General features: G+C 49.3%; 7 protein-coding genes across 7 annotated transcripts; 4 read left to right on the top strand and 3 right to left on the bottom strand.

The window, feature by feature from the left end:
* Positions 1–2,454: 2,454 nt before the first annotated feature.
* VFPPC_01070 (hypothetical protein) lies at positions 2,455–2,664 on the bottom strand (the record flags this gene model as incomplete). Its single annotated transcript, XM_018280964.1, has 1 exon — positions 2,455–2,664. The coding sequence occupies one exon, from the start codon at positions 2,662–2,664 to the stop codon at positions 2,455–2,457; it is 210 nt and encodes a 69-aa protein (XP_018149424.1).
* Positions 2,665–7,338: 4,674 nt separating this feature from the next.
* VFPPC_15288 (hypothetical protein) lies at positions 7,339–7,650 on the top strand (the record flags this gene model as incomplete). The annotated part of the gene is made up of 1 exon (XM_018293041.1): positions 7,339–7,650. One exon carries the CDS (start codon positions 7,339–7,341, stop codon positions 7,648–7,650), a length of 312 nt encoding a protein of 103 aa, XP_018149423.1.
* A 4,063-nt stretch (positions 7,651–11,713) lies between these two features.
* VFPPC_18756 (hypothetical protein) lies at positions 11,714–11,971 on the bottom strand (the record flags this gene model as incomplete). Its single annotated transcript, XM_022430322.1, has 1 exon — positions 11,714–11,971. The coding sequence occupies one exon, from the start codon at positions 11,969–11,971 to the stop codon at positions 11,714–11,716; it is 258 nt and encodes an 85-aa protein (XP_022285934.1).
* Positions 11,972–12,152: 181 nt separating this feature from the next.
* Positions 12,153–12,903, top strand: VFPPC_12991 (iron sulfur assembly protein 1; the record flags this gene model as incomplete). The annotated part of the gene is made up of 2 exons (XM_018290768.1): positions 12,153–12,804; positions 12,866–12,903. The coding sequence occupies 2 exons, from the start codon at positions 12,153–12,155 to the stop codon at positions 12,901–12,903; spliced, it is 690 nt and encodes a 229-aa protein (XP_018149421.1).
* Positions 12,904–13,718: 815 nt separating this feature from the next.
* Positions 13,719–14,177, top strand: VFPPC_12990 (methylated-DNA-[protein]-cysteine S-methyltransferase, active site protein; the record flags this gene model as incomplete). Its single annotated transcript, XM_018290767.1, has 1 exon — positions 13,719–14,177. One exon carries the CDS (start codon positions 13,719–13,721, stop codon positions 14,175–14,177), a length of 459 nt encoding a protein of 152 aa, XP_018149420.1.
* Positions 14,178–14,383: 206 nt separating this feature from the next.
* On the bottom strand, positions 14,384–16,202 carry VFPPC_01067 (cytochrome P450 52A1; the record flags this gene model as incomplete). The annotated part of the gene is made up of 5 exons (XM_018280962.1): positions 14,384–14,526; positions 14,592–15,292; positions 15,344–15,412; positions 15,485–15,953; positions 16,034–16,202. The coding sequence occupies 5 exons, from the start codon at positions 16,200–16,202 to the stop codon at positions 14,384–14,386; spliced, it is 1,551 nt and encodes a 516-aa protein (XP_018149419.1).
* Positions 16,203–17,756: 1,554 nt separating this feature from the next.
* On the top strand, positions 17,757–19,253 carry VFPPC_01066 (succinyl-CoA ligase beta-chain, mitochondrial precursor; the record flags this gene model as incomplete). The annotated part of the gene is made up of 3 exons (XM_018280961.1): positions 17,757–17,810; positions 17,914–18,009; positions 18,093–19,253. 3 exons carry the CDS (start codon positions 17,757–17,759, stop codon positions 19,251–19,253), a joined length of 1,311 nt encoding a protein of 436 aa, XP_018149418.1.
* Positions 19,254–21,032: the final 1,779 nt, after the last annotated feature.

Raw genomic sequence — 21,032 nt, 5'->3', positions numbered from 1 at the left:
GGGGGAAAATTATCATGTTTGGTGTTGGCTTACCTGATATCTGGCTGCAGTGCGGGTTGCCAAATTCAGAGGCTATCTAGGGCGTTGTTCTTTGGAGCGCCTGGTGTGCAGAAAAAGGGAAGAAAACCAAAAATTCAAAAGCTACAACGCAGCAGACGTCCAGATTCGACAAAAAGAGGAATTGGTTGTCAGTCTGCAAAAACACATGAGCCCCTCTGGTGAATTGGTCGAGGCAGGTAGAGCAAGGAAAAGAGAATGAAGTATCGAGAGATGACGAGCAAGCCCAGGGCAGGAAGGTTTGGTCTGATCTGGGTTGGTCCAGCTGGTTGGTCTGGTTGGAGCAGGGGCGACTGGACCAGACCAAACGGTAAAGAGTCAAAGTCAGGCAAGGCCCCTGGTGCCTCCCAGTCAACTGGTGGCCTGTTTTTGCGGGTGGGGGGGGTAAATTAGCCTCAACTGCTTGCCAGGGAGACGCTGGACTGGGCTGGGCTGGGCTGGTCTGGTAGTCTGGACAATGAGGATGTGCCAGATCAGAGAGAGACAGCACTTGGGAGCAGGAGAGACAAGACCAGCGAAGCGCGTTACAGTGTCAAAGAGAGTGGCAGTCAAAATTGCCCAACAGAAACAGGAGATGCAACAAATAGATTTCCAAAACTTTTAGTCTTGGTTTTTTGTTTTGGTTATAATGCCAGTTTGCGGAGGAGGATGAGGAGGAGGAGGAAAGGGAAGAAGAGCAAGAGGAAACGGGGGATCACCACTGTGAAGATGCTCAAGTGGGTGGACGATAGTCCATCAAATGTCAGGTGCGGTAAAAGCAAGCCTCCAAGCACTTGCATGACGGACGGAGAAGATTGGGAATTCCACGACAGTCAATCCCAAACCGGTCTAATGGATGAAGTACCGACTGCGTGCGCAGGTACGGAGTACATACGTACCTGATGTATGTACATGTATGTATGTATATGCAAAAGCTCTCCGGACCAGACTGTCAAAGATGATTATCATTTGATCAAATGTTTGTTGCTCTGGCGTGGTTGTCTCTTTACATCTTCCTTCTCCCCTAAAGGCACACACCGATCCACCACCGCCGCCAACAGGGACAGAAACCATTGGCTAGGACTCAGAAATTGTGGCAACACACACACTCTCTCACCCTCACTCGCCTTTTTTTGCTCGACCACCCACTACGACGACCACCCAACGCAGAACCACATCCACATCCACATCCACATCCATCCACATTCAGGACGGCTCTGCTTGGGGTGCCCCTTGTGGAGTCATGCCGGCAGAGTGCCGATGGGAAGACACGAAGCGTGGAGCTTGCCAACCTCAACCCGACCGCCATGTGTCTGCGGTACGGCGCATCGGCGTGCGCATTTGGCGGCCTGAGGGTCTTACGCCATGAACTCAACTGGGCTAACCCCCTACCGAGAGAGAGCTTCCCTTGCTCGAAATATCCAGGGTGACGATGGGACGAAGGACGAAGCCAGGGGTAGCAGGACTGTGGCAAAGGGGTCTTCCCTCGGTTGCTCACCCAACCTGCTGTACACCACTCCGTACTTGGCCCTCGAGTGTCTTTTTTCTGCCCTCCCTCGATTGTCCCCGCCAATCTCTGATTGTGCAGTACGTCCCAAACATACATTCTACTACATACGTAATTGCTCGTCATTTTCTGAAAATGGAGATAGTTCCGCCTGCCCAACGGCAGTAGGCTTATCCATTAGTTCCGGCTTCCCGGTGCCAAGGCAGCACCATTGGGGTTTCTTGACGCCAACCGTCGCGAGTGCACGCGGATGTGTACTGACCCGTGTGTCAAAACCAAACAAAACTTTCGACAGCAACCGTGGCATTGTTTGACAAATACTTCGTATTTCATGCCACCAAGCGCGCGCAGATTGAGCAGCACGGTCACTGGAGATGAGTTCGACAGTGTTCACGACCTGTTGGCTGCCTGAGTCGCATCGAACTGTTTGAACACCCGAAAAGCAGCCATGAACCACCAGCATGGGGGCACGAGCAAGGGAAATGTCATCTGTGGGTCTTCGAGACAAAAACGAGGCGTCCCAGAGAGCTCAAGAGAGCTCGAGCACAGTCCCACCAACCATTTCCATGCAGAAGCTTCGGAGAGAGAAGGGAACAACAGCTCGTGGAGTCGTTGTGCCAATGGCTTCCTGAACTGGCCCAGTAGTTCCTGCACCTGATCTTCCAAGGTTGTTGGTATTGAGACAGAAGATTATTAGTGCACGACAGCAACCATATTAGCCAGCAGCTTTCCCAGGAGCGACATTATTCTTTGCCGGTTTGCCAATGGGCATTAATTTGCCTTGGTTCTTGTCCGTACATGTAAAGTAACTTAGGTCCTTCATCGTTACGTTTCCGCTCCGTGCTAGCTAGCAATCACGGTGGCAACAGGGCTTGTGGGTAACATGCCTTGTCATCAAAGCCAGCTTGACGCTAAACACGACACCTCAGCTCGACAACGAGAAGACGCCAGGGGATTGTTGCTGCACTCGACCTGACTGAGAAAAAGCAGTTACACCTCCGCAAGACTATGTGTGAGGGCCTAGACATGTGCCTCTTGCACCAACCCATCATACAAGGCAACACTTGCCATAACTTTCCCCAACTGAGACTGTGAGGCTGGCATGACCAGATCCTGACCATTCTGTCGGATACAGGTCGAAGATGGAGTGCACTAATATGTATTGGGCACGACGCTAAACGGAGCTAGTCCTGGCTAGCTTGCAGGATGAAGCGGAAGACTGGAATCACCCCACCAAACCAACCAGCTTTCACAAGGACCAAGTGGTTCAACTGTTTGGCCACAGCCACGGCCAACGACGGATTCCCAAACTGGAGAACGGAGAGAGGCCAGTGGGCAGTTGAAAATACAGTATGTACGTTTGAACCAACATCAAGAGTGCACAGGCCGACATGGTGGTTCGAGTGTCAACATATCATATTAGTCAACCGGTGTCGAACGGGATTTTAACCATTGTCGACTTACGGAGTACTCCATAGCGACCAACAAGTTTGATGGGAGCCGTTTCTTCCCATCAGATTGCCAGATGCCATGGACGGAGAGTTATGTGCTTGCCACACCACCCGTCACCCAAAACCGTACAATTACGATTCAACTTTCAGATGATGGCGACATGGCGTGTGTTTTCTGTCAAGCGTGTGGGTTTTACTAAGCGATACTACTTTTCTCCTCTTTCATCTCAGTATGGAGTGCGAACCCATGCAGTCGGTCCCTTTGATGCCCTGATGTCTCTGGTCGGCTATGCCAGCTGTGTTCACTTGTTTGCCAGAATTTGCCAGAACAAGACAAGACAAAACAGTGGCAAGCAACTAAGACATGAAAGAAAAGAGACAGGAGATGATACTCGACTCCGCCAGAACACTACACAGCACCAGAGAATCCCCCTGCAGCATCAGGACGTACCTTTTGCCGGCCTCGCTCTACACTGTGGCTTGCCAGGAGATACCCTTCGCCACATAACGAGTCACCCTGCATGTTGACTGCAGCACCAAAGCTGGTGAGGCTGCGAGTCTGGTCAACAGCAGTACCTCATGTTCCAAATGGGCTGAAGGCAGGGTCTTGCAGGAGCTGCCACGGTATCATCAAAATTATGACCTCCCACTGTATAATTCGCACTCAGTCTACCCAAGTATGAACACTCGAAGAGAAAGTTGAGGACCATCAGGTTAGTTTCCATAATCTTCTCATGAAACCACTTTTCATGTGGTTCTCAGGCAACAACATGCAGTTTCAATACTTTTCGACACAACTGGCGGTAGTTGACTCAGAGTTGTAGGAAATCAAAGTTTGTCGCATGTTATTGCAGGAAATGCTCCAGAACCACGGCACGCCAACGTACATCTCACTCTGCGTAGCGGCAACTCAAAAACACCGGCCGAAAACAACGGGCCCTTCGTTTGTCATTTTTTACTTTCAATCTGGCAATCTTGTCCCCGACTTCCGCACATTTATCTCTACCCCAGCCGTGAGGAAGCCTCCTTGTTTTTACCCATCGCCCATGACTTCATCTGAGATGTGACAAAAGAAGCAACCCATGCAACTGCGGTCCGCACCTAGGACCCATAGTGGCGCCGTGTAACCACTTACTGGACATGGTGGGAGAGAATACAGTGTTCATCTCAGCACTGGAATTTAGCATAGCCCATTTCATAAGACATCTGAGCCGAAAGAACATGGATAGAACCATTAAAGGACCATCCACGGAGTCGCTAGAATTAAGGCGCATGGCCCCTTGACAGAGGCATCGGCCGTCCCAGTCACGATATTACAACAGCCTCGTGGCGACGTCTGGCAATTAAACTCCGTCATTGTCCATTTATATCATCCAAACAGACATCAGGATGGTAATTTTTGCACAGAGAATTTGTCAGTGCAACAAAACTTGCAGACAGTACCTTTGCCAAAAGGTTAAAGTCAACCCGAGTGCCATGGCCACAATGAACAGCATGTCACATCGCCTGCCCATTTGGCTTTTTCTTGCGAGTCGTCGGGTGGCATTTTGATTCGAACAGCAGGGTACTTTGACTCGTCAACCGTCAAGAGATCAGCATGCATACTGAGAAAAAAGAAGTTCCCGGTTACATCTTAAGCCATGTGTTGCAGTAGTGTTGCACAGAAAATTGGCGTGTTTAATCATGTCACCCACGATGATAGTGCAGATTTCATGCTCGAGCCAAGGCAGGGTAAAGCAAAGCAAGGTAAGGCAAGGCAAGGCCCAAGCGTCTTGTCTGGCTTGCACGGACGGATGAGACACATCCCATCCCAATACTCCGTTTTGGCAAAAGCAACTCGCATTTCTCAGCGCAGTGTGTGCTAATTGATCGACGCTCGTGTGGCTTTTCTTCTGCTTCTGAGACAATTGGATATCCACCCTTCGTCCCACCAACCTGGCAAGCCCTTGTCTGACAGCATGCTTTGACCACGACGAGATTTCACTCTGGAGCCGTTGTTTCCAGAGCCAAATGAATAGACGGCTGGCTCTTTTATTAGATTCAGATTCAACGGGTTTAACTTGTCCCGTCCAACCTTGGCACCCTTGTGCAATCTGTTTCTTGGGCAAGAGTACTCCGTATGGTGCGCCATAATACGAAGCAACTTGTTCAAGCCCATCAATCTGCAATTGGCTCCCTGTATGGAGTCTGGTCCGCATGTCAGAGTCGAAGTCTGGTGTGTTTCTCCATTGCCACAAAGGTTTCCAGCTGACCTTCCCTTGCCCAAGCCTTGTCATGTTGCCATGCTCTTGCCAGGGTTCTATTATGCCGGGGCTTGATACATGAGCACGAGGGGTTATCCTCGATTATCAGCAAAACCGCTTCTTTGATGGACTACGGGATTCAATGGCCAAAGGCATCCTTATCCTCAGCACCGTTGTGTTAACTGTCAACAATTACCCCAACCACGTTCTGTCGCAATGGAGGAAACAACTTGAAACTTGCCAGTTCCCGATGAATGCAAGTACGAACTCAATATCCTGTTTGTGGTTCGAGAAGGGAGCTTAACCCACCAGACAGTTAAAATTACCGGGTAAGCCCAATGTGACTACACGCATGCACTGCAGCTACAGTTCCGCATTTCATTACTGCAAGCTCCACGTGCATGGCCAACGTGGTCAAACGGTTGAAATGCTTTCGAACCGTCGCTATCGGGTAGAAAACGTGCGCTGGCGGCGGTACAGTCTTGAACAGGCGGACTCACTGGTGTGTTATTATTATTGTTTTTTGTTTTTTTTTTTCAATTCCAAAGAGACTCTCATATTGACAGCGAACGCCAGAGTCGCCCAGCTCAGAATCGCGATCATCAACGACAGCCCGGTTAACAGGGGGTCATGTCCCCTACTCTAGTGTTCGTAAATGCAGTGACGAGTGCGCCACAGCATGCACCAAATCCAGGCGCTGACCAAAGACGATGCCGCTGTGCCTGAAATCAGTGGTACCCGTCACAATCACGAATGCTGTCACTCGAATCATGACACTTTGTGTAAGTACTGTACCTCAATGCCCTGAGCTGAGCCTACTCCGTACAGACCGACCTTATCTCAGATATGACTGTGATGCACAGTGTCTTTGACGTCAGTACGTCACACAGAAAAGCGGCCTGTATCCCACTCCTCCGTTCAGTATACTCCTTACGCAGTCTGGCCGACACAATGCCTCCCGGCATTGGGCAGGCACAAGCACAGACACTCGCCGCCATCCTTTAGGTTCGGGTCGGACATGGCTTGAATTACCTGGCATTTACTCCGTACAATTGGACGTGTGATGGAAAAGCTTCTCGCTCTCCGGAGCGTAGTCCGGGTATAATCAGAAATTAGCTCTCGGCAACTACGGGTTACTCCGGCGGGTGGCAATAAGCAACCAGGATGAATGGAGAGCTTTATTGCTCCAGACATCCGGAGTGCGATCACCGTCTGGTACGAACTCATCACATTGCAGGGTCAAGTTGGAGCTGTCCAGGGGGGACTTTGGTCACGAAAAAGTCAATCGATCCTCGTCACCACCAAAAAAAAAATTGACGTCCAAAATGGAAAGCGCAATTTGGGCTGGCCCTGGTGCCTTTGGGGGCGCTGCGCTGCGGGTTCCTTCCGCTCCAGTGCCAGGCGAGCAGTGGAGTCGACCGTACCTTCCGCACTTCCGCCATTCGCTGGGCGGTCTTCAACCCTGCAATGAGCACTTTGAGAACATTTGATTGAACATTTGAACATTGAACGCACCAGACACTAGACATGACCAGACCAGACCAGACCATCAAGGTTGCACAGGAACCAAGAACCAAGGAACAAGCCAACACATGCATGGACCAGACGCCTTGGTCGATGCGCCAGCCATGGGGGAAAAAATCAAATGCCTCCCAAGCTGAGGCCATCCTGTTTATGGAGCAATTTTTACGTCGGTTTCATTAGCTCGAGTTCGTTGCCAAACACGATTTGCCTGCACAGTAACCTTGGAATTGGACATTTTAGCCAGTTTTGGGGAAACAAATCAAGCTTGTGTTGGAGCTAACAAATAGTAAGCAAAAATCAATTGCGCACATTTGAGATGACATTTTCTCAGGCTCATTTGTTGCAGTTGGAAACAGTCGATTTCCAAACACTTGGCAATGACATGCTGTCTGTCTTCCCTCTTGTAGTCAAGTTGGTCGCTCCCACTGGCTGCACCTGAGCCGTGAATGGGATGTCCTGGGGATGTCTTGGCAGAAAACATTGAACCAGCTAGATGACTGTAACTTTTGCCAATATTGCATTAACGACAGGTCAACCGTCAAGCTGAAAGGTACAGAGTACATGTTGCGGTAGAGTAATGTCTGGTGTAATTATTATCACCGGCTGGCTCTCATTGAACCCGGAAGCAATCACTCCTCTCATCGTGCAGCAGCCCGGCTCACAAAATGAATACCTTCTTATTCCAGCAAAAATGAATAACGTTCTATGGCTTCTTCTCTGTGGAAACAAGCTGGAGATCCTACATCGCATGTCACGCAGAGACAGAGGTTCACTGGCCTTCGTCCTAACACCGGCTCTTTTGTCTGCACATCAGCACGGATCACAGGGTACACACTTACCTTACCCGATGCATTTCCTGCAGACCAAGACGATCACGTTATTCGACTAATTCAGTTACCGAGTCAAAAAAAAAAAAAAAAATCAACTTGCAGAACCTTCTGACATACTGTAAAGGCCTCGAACAATCAGGTGTGTCTTGGAACTGTCTGGGTCAGTGGACGACCGCCAGCACGATGCAATGGCATATAATAACCTTCAGTCTGTCACAACACTCGGAACCCAATGTGCCAGAGGCAGGTTTCGACAAGCGGGAATTTATTTGATGTAGGGTAAAGGAACCCATCACCACTGGGTTTCAATTGTAGTTCGGATTTGGGGGCACATGTTCACCCAACAGCACTTGCTTGATTCCCAAGTGCGGTGTTGGTGCCTTGCAAGCATGTTATGAAGCAAAAGGAGACGCCAACAAAAACATTAACCAGTCACAATTTCAGTCAAAACCAGGTGACCATCTTCATACAATCAGTTCCGGTTCATGCCGGTGGTTGTGTTTGACACTTCCAAGACTGGCAATGACATTTGTGCCCATAACAAATACTCACTCGACTCGCAAGAAATGATCTGGAGAGAGCCCATGTGCTTCTGATGATTCTTGATTCAGGTCAAACATTTCAGGTCACCAATACAGGAGGGGAAAATGAGGCTCTAACCATGGCCATGATACGCGATTCATGATGTCAAGCGTTCATTGACTACGAGACATGTAGCTGAACGCCGAAAGTTGCTAACCAAGACACGCAAAGCCACTGCACCGTTCGGACTTACCTCCGACAAGCTATATCCCACGCACCCAAGGAGAAGAAACATCTGTTACGAAATGGCATTTTCCAACGAATAGAGCCGACCAAGTAGGGCAGTGTCCGGAAGCAGGCTAAAAGATGTTCTCCAACTGGTAGGTATTAGCCTAATCTACAATCTACCATGTTGATAAAATCGGGCCGGATCGTCAGAAATATGAAGAAAGATGCAAACATCCATAAGAATACGCTGTTCTTAGAATAGCAACGATTGGCCCAATTGCCGTGGAGGACTGCCGCCCAAAACACTCACAGCCTCCAATGCCAAGGACAGGAGCCAGGCAGTGACATATTATCTAACCTGGAATTCAACCAGCTAGTTTGCATTGCAGCCTGTCATTTTGGTCTTGGCCTCACAAACGTGGTATTCGAGACAAATTGGGTCATGTTTGCGATCTTTATATATTGCAACCACCTTTGATGAGAGTCCTCGTTACCAAACGGCCGCCTCTCGTGGCTGAGAAGCCACTACCGACACATCGTAATGGAACATCCAATCATACCTGGACTATGCCGTCGGATTGGATATCTTTTCTCTATTTCAACAAGACCAAGTACCGAGTCAAGGAGGACCTTTTATGGACTACACGCGGCATGATCAAGCTGGGAAACATGGGGGATATCGCACAGTGATTCTAAATGTGCATCATCGACGTGATCATAAAACTTCATGGCATCAGCGCGAAACCCAATGGTGCAACATGTCCGTATGGATTTGATATGAAAATCGCTTGGCGATTTGCAAAACAAGCAGCATTGACAGATCGAGTCGTCTACGACAGAGCAGCACGTTTCCGGTGAAAACCGTACCTTTGACTGTGTAGCCCGGGTCATTTTCGATTTTGTGGATACAGAGGCAAAATGTGACTCTGATCATCAGGATTTGGACAGAGACAGATTCCAGACTCTGGGCTGATGAAAATCACGCTGATCTATGATGGCTGATCTATGATGGCTATATGCAGTAGCTCAGGTTCTGATGATGCGAGGCCGTTGGGGGATTTGGGTGAATCGGATGTTGACGCCTGACTCCAAGAGGCGTCAGAACACGAAATGCGTCGCAGACGTAACTTTTAGAGCCAATTTCCTCAAGGAAACATTTATACCTTTCACCCATCTTTCCTATCTAGCACTAAGATCATCCAACTCAACCATCGGATGATACGAGGACCGGCCGAATCGCTTGGAACAAAAGACGATTGAGAACTGCGAGCTTTCCAAACAAGAAGTCGCAGCCAGACTGTCCTCCAACCCGTCTACCGAATACTACGCTGTTTTGCCTGTTTATGCTGGCAACCTTGAATGCATGGGGTGATGCGTCTCTCCACATCATCAAACCACCGATATGGAGTAGGCCAATTTAATTGTTCATGCTCACGGACCAGACGGTCGTTGACCCTGTCGACAACACCCAGACTACGAGAATGACGAGCCAGGGGGATCCTTGCTCCCGCGCGAAACGCACACAGGTGCAGCAAGCAAGGTCGTCCGTCGTCTTGGTCGTCACTCGCAAGCCTCATGCATGCATCAGATGTGCACACATGGATGTACATGTATGTGAGCCCACATGCTGCTGATTTTGGTTAGAAAACAGGTTGAATGAGGGAAAAAAACACAACTAGCAATGTCGGCAGTGGTATGATGCAGCAGGAGCCCTGTTGCCGAACGCGCGCGGTCTAATTAATGCAAGGCCCAAGGCAATTGTTAGTTTATGCGTGGAGGACGAAGTAGTTGGTGATCTCTGGAGCCTGCAGCCGACCCTGGCCATCACCTCTTCATCGCCACTCACAACGGCTTGGTCTGGCTAGGTTTGGTCTACCGACATCTCGTACGACCATTACACAATCTGTTGGTTCCATATCGGGGAACTAAACTTGGTATTTGTGTTGTTTTCCTGTACTACGAGATTGGAAACCCTCCGGCGTACCAGGTCCATGGAAACTTCCAAAGTTGGTCACACAGGAGAGGATTACCAGGAACAAAACCATCCAACAGACCTAAAGCAACAGGAAGAGGCAACGACCCCTAGCGTGGTCCAAATCCCGTTCTAAATGCGGAGTATTGTTATGCAGTTAGATGAAGTACGAGACTACGAGACACTCTGGTTGCCTGGCTATCCCAGGATTCAACGGTCACCTCCATGACCACTCCAACTTGGTGTTTGAGACGACTCTCTTCATCCAGTTTGCCAGTGTACCGTCTGCTTGGCAAGCAGACAGAGTGGGTTTTGAAGGCGCCATCTGCATGTGATGCCACAGGGTATGTTCGTCCCATGCCGCTGGGACGGGTTGGCTCCTTCGGCCAATTGATTTCCTCTCCAGCAACCAAAAGTCGCTAGCCAGACCGCTCTTCAGAGTCTGTCACATTCTGGATTCTGACCGGAAGTTGTTCCCGGGCTAGGACCCTGGCCTTGGGTTTTGGCCCAAGCCTCGCTTGGAATTGATGGTACAATACCAGTCTAGGACCCCATGTTCTCTCTGATTTTGCAACTTGTTCGATCTCCCCTCAGGTTGACGTTCTGATGGACTAGTTGGGTCAAGATTATTGCACAGGGCTTCGTGGGCTAACTGTCTGAGCCTCACAAGTTCAAGTTGGTTTGTTTCTAGTTGGGCAAGATGTTGTCTGGTCATGCTTTCAAGTCATGAGCGGCCCTCCTTCTGTCATTCAATGCCACCGAGGTTGAGTGAGGCGAGATACCCGACGATCTTTGACAGTCATCGTGCATAAAATGCAGTCCCAGTGCCATGGGAGCACGAGCATGCAGCCGTAGTCAGTGGCCTCTTGGATACATGCGGCTTGGTCCCGTTGCATGAAGTGCCGGACGTATCATTTTCTGTTGTCATATCTCCGTTTCTGCGCATATTTGACGACGAATTCGGCTCTCTATCTGGATTTTGAGACCCAATGGAGACCACTTTGGTACGATACTCGTCACAGCACAGATGTTCAAACATGAATGTCTGAGTGAATCCTCGGAGCACGTAACGTGATTAGTCCGTGATAATTTTCTCTTCTCGCACGCCGTCGGGCCTAAAATGCTGTGCTTACCCTTTGCCATTGATGGAGTCTTTGATGCACAGGGATTCATCGGGGGACAGATATCTCTGTAGGGTAGCCCCTGGTAGCAAGTTCCCGACGCGTGCTTCCTCACTGCAGATCTGCATAGACATTGTTCGGGGACGCATCTAACTACTCCCTGGTGATATATATTTGACACTGGCATTTTGAACTGTGTGGGCATCCTTTGTGATTCCCGAGCTTTGCTTTGTATTGCAATGCTTTGGGTTGAGACTTCCAAGACAACAAGAGTTGTGCTCAACAGCCTGGGTCCACAGCCGTTGCCACTGTTGGCGACGTCAAGCTGGCATGCTTGCGTGGTGAATGCCCGCAGGATTGAAAGAAGCTAGCATTACTCGGCAGGCATAGAATGAACCCGAGACTCTCACTTTTCGGATGCATCACGACGCTGTGAATAGTTGTAGTCATGTTGCCAGTTGGTTTGTTGTGTCCTAAAGTGGCAATAACACTAGTTAGTAATTTGCGACTGATGATTGGCTCGGCCGGAGGCGGCATTACCAAATCATGCCACACGGTAACCGAAGCCAACAATCCATAGGTTCCTTTGTCAGCCGACGTTGAAAATGGATAATTGCCTCCTCATGAACACCTCGAACCAAAGCGCGCGCTGCACCCAATCTCCCGCAACACTCTTCAACTGAGCTACCGGCACAATTTCGAAACCCATGATATCAGAATGAACGCACATATTCTGGTGGCTCGAGTCGCTCTGCGACAAAGCTGCAGCAACTCCCTCCGGCAGATTCCGGCATCCAGACTATTCGCCTCAGCATATCATTCATACTCACTACCAACCTCTACTACCCGAAACGTCGGCAGAGAGAGCATTCCTGAATCGTCGGTAGCTCATCCAGAGAAACTTCCTAAAGTTCACGAAACCCGACCGCCTCCAAAACAAGCAACACAAGCCGCGACTCCCGCAACCCCAGAACCCATTCAAGATCAAGCGTCAACGTCGACGTCAACGTCAACTTCAAAGGCGGCCGAACCCGCGGTACAAAAGCCCAAAGCTGCCAGACCACGACCTAAGCTGAGGGCGCGAAAGGCAGCCATGAAACTTACCCCCGCTGCTGTAGAGCAGCTCCGCGCGATGTTGGACCAGCCGGACCCGAAGCTTATCAAAGTTGGTGTTCGTAACCGGGGTTGCAGTGGCCTGGCGTATCACCTGGAATATGTCGACAAGCCCGGTACTTTTGATGAGTTGGTGGAACAAGATGGAGTCAAGGTGCTCATTGATAGCAAAGCACTGTTCAGTATAATCGGAACGGAAATGGACTGGGCCGAGGATAAACTGAATCAAAGATTCGTCTTCAAGAATCCTAATATAAGTAAGTTCCCGTTGGTGGACTCTCAATCTGCAGAAGCGACCAGGAGCTAACAGATATGCAGAGGAACAATGCGGCTGCGGAGAATCCTTCATGGTGTAAAACGAACAGCATTACGAGACGAGATAATTTCAACTTGACCACCTCACGCGAACAATGATGACCATAGCGCAACGTTATAGAATCGGAAACAAATGTTCTTTCCGATGAAGGGCTATATTTTCGATTTAACGCCCGTTGACAAACGGATGCCATCAAGGTGATACCTTTCAACACAAAACGCATTACGACAGGGCAAGCGAGAAGGCTACCTACGCTGCAGGGGGTGGAATAGCATCACATGGCGTACTATTGACTTTGGATTTTCTTCACATACCGGCATATAGAAGAATGCCAGCGAGTTTGACTCCATTATATCAACAAACCACTCTTTGTACATACACCTACGCCAGGCACTTTTGTGGGAGAAGAATGATGCTAGAATACCGCATTGAATAAATACATGTGCAGCGTAATTATACCAACAAATATATATCACAATTATACAATAATACGCTTATCGTGCCTGCAATCAGCTCTTACCAAACGTCTGCACTGCTCGGGATCTATGACTAGGTGTGCTAATTGGCGTCACGTGGCTTGGCGTCGCGTGTTGCTCTAGATGTTGCAGATTCACGTCGGATTTGTCATAACGTTCACGATTCACGCGAACCGTTCGAATTTTAGCGCAATCAACCGAAAATTTGGTGGCAACAGTGTGAATTCTCAATATATAATTACGACTTCCCAACTTCCACACACCACACAAGATATTCTCCCCCTAAACCTCATCACTCACACCTCTCTATCCATCATCCTGTGCAACTTGCATCCATACGACCAAGTTCCAATATCACAATATCATCCAACCCGTCCCCATGGCCGTCCACAGCAAACGCAAACAAGACGAAAATTCCGTCACCCCAACCGCCAAAACACACCGCAGCAAGACCATGACCGTTGCCGTCCCCCAAAGCATGCAAGCACAACTATCGCGAATTGCCCGCTCCAGCCGCACAGACTTTGAAAAGCGAGTCTGGACAGCTCTTTGCCACATTCCAGAAGGTCAAGTCACGACCTATGGACTCTTGTCAAAGCATCTCGGCTCATCACCCAGGGCTGTGGGAAATGCCCTTCGGCGGAACCCTTTTGCTCCCGAGGTTCCGTGTCATAGGGTCGTTGCCACGGGTATGACGCTGGGTGGCTTCAAGGGGAAATGGCCGCGTGATGGAGAGGGAATCACAATTGACGAGAAGAGAAGTCTTCTCAAGGGCGAGGGCATTAAGTTTGATGATAAAGGAAAGGTGTTGTGTAAACCTTGGACGGGGTGGTCCTGAAAGACGTGTCAGCTGGGTTTCTTTTACATGCGAGCTTGGTGTTTGGATCTTTCCTTTAGTTATGGGTCATGTTTAGCTTAGGCCTTTGCTAAGTTTCTATTTACAAGTGTAATGCATTTCATGCCAAGTCGTTCTATGAATATATTCTTCATCGATTAACGCCGAATAAAGACATTACCGCATGGTCTTTCATCGTTTCGTCTCGTTCATTGCACATTCAAATCTTGTGGCTCGTATAATGCTATAGGTACCTCAAGCGCCGGCGTCCCGATGATGTCTGCTCGTAAGCTCTGCGCATGCCAGTCCCCTCGATACTCCATTCTCTCATATTTTTGTGCCAACCGAACCACTGTACACAGTCAGTAACTATGGCCAACCTCCACCATCGATTAGAAAATTCCTGTTTTAACTTACAGCAGAAAGCCATCTCGGTCAAGGCAAAGTTCTGACCAACACATATCCTAGGCCCGCCGTGGAATGGGGTGTAAGTCCAGGGAGTAGGAGTCCAGTAATCCCACCGTTCAGGGCTAAATATGGCTGGATCCGCAAAGGTTTTGGAGACCCGAGGGTACAAGTCCTTTCGGGCATGCATGCCGATGGTGTTTATAGTCACTGTATCGCCCTTTAAGAGGGCAATGTCAGGCTGGCCAGGCGCACCTGGGATTACCGTGTCCTCCAAAGCTTGACGCATGTTGATCGGCACTGCTGGGTGGAGCCTGAGCACCTCGTTGAGGATATTTTTGAGGTATTTCATGTTCTTAAGTGCTTCGTATGTGGGCATGCCGTGGTTGCCCAACTCGTTGAGGACTTCTGCACGCAGCTTCGTCCAGGTGCTCGGCACATTTGCCATTTCGTACATAACCCATGATAATGTGGCCGCGGTGGTATCCCGTCCAGCCAAGAGAACGGACATGATTTCGTCCCGAATAAGTTTTGGTTCTTTGGATACCCGGGCGATGCTGTGAAGAAAAGTATATTGGGTGTCGATTTTAGAAATTTCGTCGAGCTCATGCGGAGGTAATGAAATGGCACGCTGGATAATAGGCTCGAGAAATTGTTCAATCCTTCTAATAGAACGGTAGTAAGCTCCTTTCGGGATCAAAGGCGCAATGGGACTGGTAGCCTGGTCAGAATATTATCGTGAGAACTCAGGGGAAGTAACGCACTTGAGAACAAAAATGTACATCTGAATCCTCTGAGCAACTGCCATTGCCTCTGAGACTTCGTTATTGGGACTGCAGGATCACTTTTGTCAGCTCAATGTGCTATATTGCTAGATGTTTGGAAAGTGATAGTTGTCAACTCACTTGTCCAAGCTGTTGACGTTTTCGCCCAAGAGAAAATCTGTAGTAGTATCAAGAGTCCACCTGTAGAACAAGTCTTTGATGTCAACTGCCACTCCAGAAGGAGGCAACTTCGACAAGAGATTATCTGTGCACTTGTCAAAAATCACTAGATTCCGCAGTCTGTCCTTGACAAACATGGGACGGATTAACCCTCTGCTGCGATGCCAATCGTCCCCATCGGTCGCAAAAATGCCATTACCGAGGAAAGGTCGCCACAAGCGGTGCCATTGAGGACCATGTCCGAAGTTGGCGAATTTCGTCGCCAAAATGGCCTTTATCTGCTCAGGCTCGCGGGTAATGAGGACTCTTTTCTTTCCAGTCAAGCTAAATTCCGCGCAGTTGGTTTGCTTTCTATCCAAGGTATCGTTACACCACTGTGCGAGTTTGTTATTGTACTGGTGTTTCCCAATATCAATGTACAGCCTGGTAGCTACGTTTACCGTCGGTATAGTGTTAGTATACGCTTTTGGGAAAAAAAGAAGTAAGGACAAGTGTTTTGAGCCTCCATACCAGAAAACAAGTTGTTTGCCAAAATTGGCGCTCTTGCACCACCGGCAATGCGAATTCGAATGTCGGCTACTCTGTGCCTTATCCAAACTAGCGAGACGACGAAGACGACGAAGGCGGCAACGGTAACCCATGAGGGCGCGAACCGCGTTTCTGACCACTCTTCCACCATGACGCTATCATAGGAAACTAGAGAAGTTTAACGACGATAATTGGTGTTTAATAAAATCCCAGTTCAAGCGAGGAATGAAGAATATTGAGTATATACATCCAAGTTGTTGCTGAGCAAGGTATCCAATGTGTTGTTACGTCTGTTGAAAATATTGGATTCGATGATGGTAAAAGCAGGTGGTGGGGAGAGGCTGTCAACTACAGAATAAAACCATGGTGAAGAATTTGAAAGAATAGCTTCTCCTTGGATAGAAAGAGCTGTGATGAGGGGTGTTGTATGCTGAGGAGAAACTGCAATGAAGGTCAACCAGCGGCTGGTCTTTTCAACAAGTGAAGAGTTCACATGCAGTCGTAAGACAACTAATGACAAACAAGGGTTGACAGCGACAACATAAACGCTAACAAAATGCAGGCTGGTATCACTAAAGTAGAAAGGCGCAGGCCAACACGTCAGTAGCTATGTTGGCCCAGACATACATTACCTTTTACACGACATGAGGCTACATTATAGTGCGGTTTGATCGGATCGTTGGCGGCAACATTGAATGGCTGGCATACGAGATGCATATCAAACGGCGGCTTTGGATTGGCTGCATTCCGAGGTGAGGACACATTGAAGCGGTGGGACCAAGGTCTGGTCCGGAGTCTGGACTGGCCCTGTTTGGTGTGAAGGGTGAAGAAAAGGGCAAGAGGCGAGAGAGGCGCAGGGAAATCGCTCAATGCACCTTGACAAGTACAGTACCGGCGGCAAAATGTATTGATTGACTGTAGACCCCGAGAAGACATGGCGTAACTACCTACCTAGGTAGTTAGACTTTTGTCATGTCCTGGGAGTGACGGTGTGAAGAAAGAGGCTGGAAAATTGCCTTGCATGCTTAAGCAGTCTGGTCTCTTTTTGATCCATACATGTACGTGGCTTCCATTTTGAACATTGAAGACATGGAGAGTCCAAAAAAAGGAAAATGCAATGGCCATCAGATCTAGCCTGGCCCAGCCCTGCATCAAAGCATCAAACGTTGGCGGACAAAGTATTCTCGAATATGTCTGGTCCCTCTCCATTGGGGTTTGGACGCTGAGTTCTAGTCAAATAAGGTAACCGGCAAAGTTTGGATCCAATATCGAAACTTGACATTGACTTCTTATGGTGAGAAAAGCCACTGCCGCGGACAACGGGGGATTGTTGCCTCGATTGACCAATCGATTCGTGCGATGCCACAGTATGCGGCTGCCTGTCTGCCATACATGTAGCTGGGTTTGCATGCCGTCAACTGAATTGCGTCCTAATTCAGAGCACTTACTGTACAGTGCTGTACTCCAGTATGTCAGCTCTGGTGGAAACCCACAGGCGGACCCAGGGGGCGGCAGTACCTTTTTCCGCCCCATGTCCCGGCGAAACTCGGGTCCAAGTCGAAGCTGCAACGGTTTGAGAGCTGTTTCTGGTGCGCTGAGCTTTCACCTCAATCCTCTCCGTCCTTCACCTTGCCCTTCGCGCTCATCGCGAATACCTCTCTTTTTCTGTCATAGCCCAATTGGCAGCTCCCAGTCTCCCGTCAGCATGTTCAGAATCGGACGTAGCCGTGCGCTGGCTTCGGCCTTTAACGCCTCAAAGGTGCGTAAATCTGGCCTTGTTGAAACCCTGTCCTAAGTTTTTTTTTCTGGCCTCGCTGGCATCCCCTGGCCTCAAACTGCTAACTAAACGTCTCTCACAATAGCTCCAGGTTGCACCTGCTGTCAGACTTCCCGGCGTTGCTCAACAAAAACGAGCTCTGAGTATTCATGAGTACCTCTCTGCCGACCTCCTGCGACAGGTAACGATACCCCGACATCCCCGGACACCTACCATGACTTGTGGTTGGTTTATAAAGCGTTTACTGACCATATGGCGATATAGTATGGCGTCGGCGTTCCCAAGGGCTCTGTTGCCAAGACTGCCGAAGAGGCCAAGGCTGTTGCAAAGCAAATTGGCACCGAGGACATGGTCATCAAGGCCCAGGTCCTTGCTGGTGGACGAGGAAAGGGTACCTTCGATAATGGCCTGAAGGGAGGTGTCCGCGTTATTTACTCTCCTCACGAAGCCGAGATGTTTGCCCAGCAAATGATTGGCCACAAGCTCATCACCAAGCAGACCGGCGCTGGCGGCCGGCTCTGCAACGCTGTCTACATTTGCGAGCGCAAGTTTGCTCGCCGCGAATTCTACCTGGCTATCCTCATGGACCGAGCCTCCCAGACTCCCGTCATCGTTTCCTCCTCCCAAGGTGGCATGGATATTGAGACCGTTGCCAAGGAGAGCCCCGATGCCATCAACACCACCTACATTGACATCAACACTGGTGTTACCGACGAAATTGCCCGCGACATTGCCACCAAGCTGGGCTTCAGCGAGCAGTGCATTGAGGATGCCAAGGATACCATCCAGAAGCTCTACAAGATCTTCCTCGAGCGCGATTCCACCCAGATCGAGATCAACCCTCTTTCTGAGACCAACGATCACCAGGTTCTGTGCATGGATGCCAAGTTTGGTTTCGACGACAATGCCGACTTCCGCCAGAAGGAGGTTTTCGAATGGCGCGATACCACCCAGGAGGACCCTGACGAAGTTCGTGCCGCCAAGTCTGGCCTCAACTTCATCAAGCTCGATGGTGACATCGGCTGCCTTGTCAACGGCGCCGGTCTGGCCATGGCGACCATGGACATCATCAAGCTCAATGGTGGACAGCCCGCGAACTTCCTCGACGTCGGTGGTGGTGCTACCCCTGCCGCCATCCAGGAGGCCTTCGAGCTCATCACCAGCGACCCCAAGGTTACTGCCATCTTCGTCAACATCTTTGGTGGTATTGTCCGTTGTGACCACATCGCCACTGGTCTGATCAAGACTGTTGAGAACCTCAACCTGAAGATCCCCATCATTGCCCGTCTTCAGGGTACCAATGTTGAGCAGGCTCACAAAATTATCAACGAATCTGGCATGAAGATCTTCTCCATCGATGATCTGCAAAGCGCCGCCGAGAAGTCGGTGCAGCTGTCAAAGGTCGTTAAGCTGGGTGTGTACTAGAAATTTTGACTTCCCCACCATGAATCTACAGTTACAGAAATGCTAATTATCTCTTGTTTCTAGCTCGCGACATTGACGTTGGTGTGGAGTTCAGCCTGGGTATCTAAAAAAAAAAGGGCATGTCGGGGACTGGGAAAGTTTGGCATTCCGTGTAATATTTCAGGATCGGGGAGGTCACAAATTAACGTTGCCCCAAATGGTGGCCTAGTGTACTGTTGATGTATCATGCTATCAGCCTTTGAGAGTTAATAGAATCGGGTTTGGGCTGCTTGTCAATCACCGTGGCTGTGTGATTCGCTTGGTCTGTTGATTGTACTATTCTTTATATTGACATGACGAATGTCAGGCTCTACGTTTCCGGTGGCTCTACCTTGGGGGTTAAAGTTGGTGATGCAGATGCTACACATCATTTCTTAGAGTCGAGAGTAGGTGAAGGAAGGGTTGAGTACTCTTGGAACCACTTCACGAGCAAGATGTTTTGTCGGAGGTACGATGTCTGATGCTCGAATATACGAGGCATGTTGCGTGCTTTACAAACGGAGCACAAGGACACCTTTTTTTTTCTTTATTTTTTTTCTTGTCCTTTTTATATATTTAATTTCCAACATAGTTGGTAGTTCGTACAGGGGCAATAATGCAAGAAAGAAAGAAAAAAAAAAATCCATAAGAGGCGACTCATCATCCGTTGTTTTCTGCAAGACTATCGGCACTTCTCGGCTACTGCCGACTCGGACGAAGGGTTGGTGCAAAGTCCAACATTCTAGTTCATGGGATGGATCTAACAGTCCAGATTTGGTGCCTGCATGTGACCGGCAGGACCGGATGAGCTATGATACCTGCGCATAATAGCAGCACCAGACATTCGGAAACAAGCACGGGAGGCTTGCATGGCCGTCTTTGCCAAGCATTCTGTAATACCACTGTGGATGCATCCATGCAGGAAGAGAGAGAGTTGGGATGTTGCTAGAAGTGCAGGACGATACGAGTGTGTTAAAAGTAGAATGCCATAAGAAATAAATGCTCTGTTCAGGGTTCGATACTGTAACAAGTCGTAATAGAAACAAGTGAAGGAAGTATTCAAAGCAAGCTTCCCAGCTTGGATGTCTTGTTCTTGCACATTGCGAATGCCGAAGCTGCGCCGAGTGGACATGGATGACTTTGACTGCAACGCCGCTGTTGCCGTTCTAGCCACTGGACGGAACTTGGACCAAGAGCTCTAGTCTGGACCCTGTATATGGGTATGGGTATGGGTATCTAGATGCGATTTTGCAGAACAGTTCAAACATGAATGACATATCAGACCTCGTGTAGTGGCTGGAGGCGCTAGACTAAAGAGGAAATAACGGTCTGATTCCATCCTAAAACCAGCCTTGACATTATCAATCAACAAGGCCCATGTCACGAGCACGTAATCACATAGTCAAACGGCGTCTGGTTCATCACCGGATCCTTTCAAACTCCCATTCGCCTTGAGGAATCCAACGGGGGCATTCGGCAGTCGGGTATTACAACTACGACGAAAGAAATCGTTGCCCGTTATCATGGAAACTTGGACCGGTCTAGCCTCTTGAAGTGAAGAATGCCATGTGGAGCTAACTTGCGGTTACCCGCGCCCTAGCCTTGAGTGAATGACTCTGCGTTATTCCCGGATGACGCCGAGTTTCGTCTCATGGATGCAGACAACCATGCACAATGGAGCCTCATGTCCCCACCACGGGAATAGAATAGCGCACGTTGTGAGTATGGCACACTGGAATATTTCAGAAAAGCTTGGCATCA

The sequence above is a fragment of the Pochonia chlamydosporia genome, chromosome 1 (assembly GCF_001653235.2).
Source record: "Pochonia chlamydosporia 170 chromosome 1, whole genome shotgun sequence".
NCBI classification, from domain to species: Eukaryota; Fungi; Ascomycota; class Sordariomycetes; order Hypocreales; family Clavicipitaceae; genus Pochonia; species Pochonia chlamydosporia.
The sequence above is the reverse complement of the archived record's forward strand: the minus strand, read 5'-3'. Positions and strand labels throughout refer to the sequence as shown.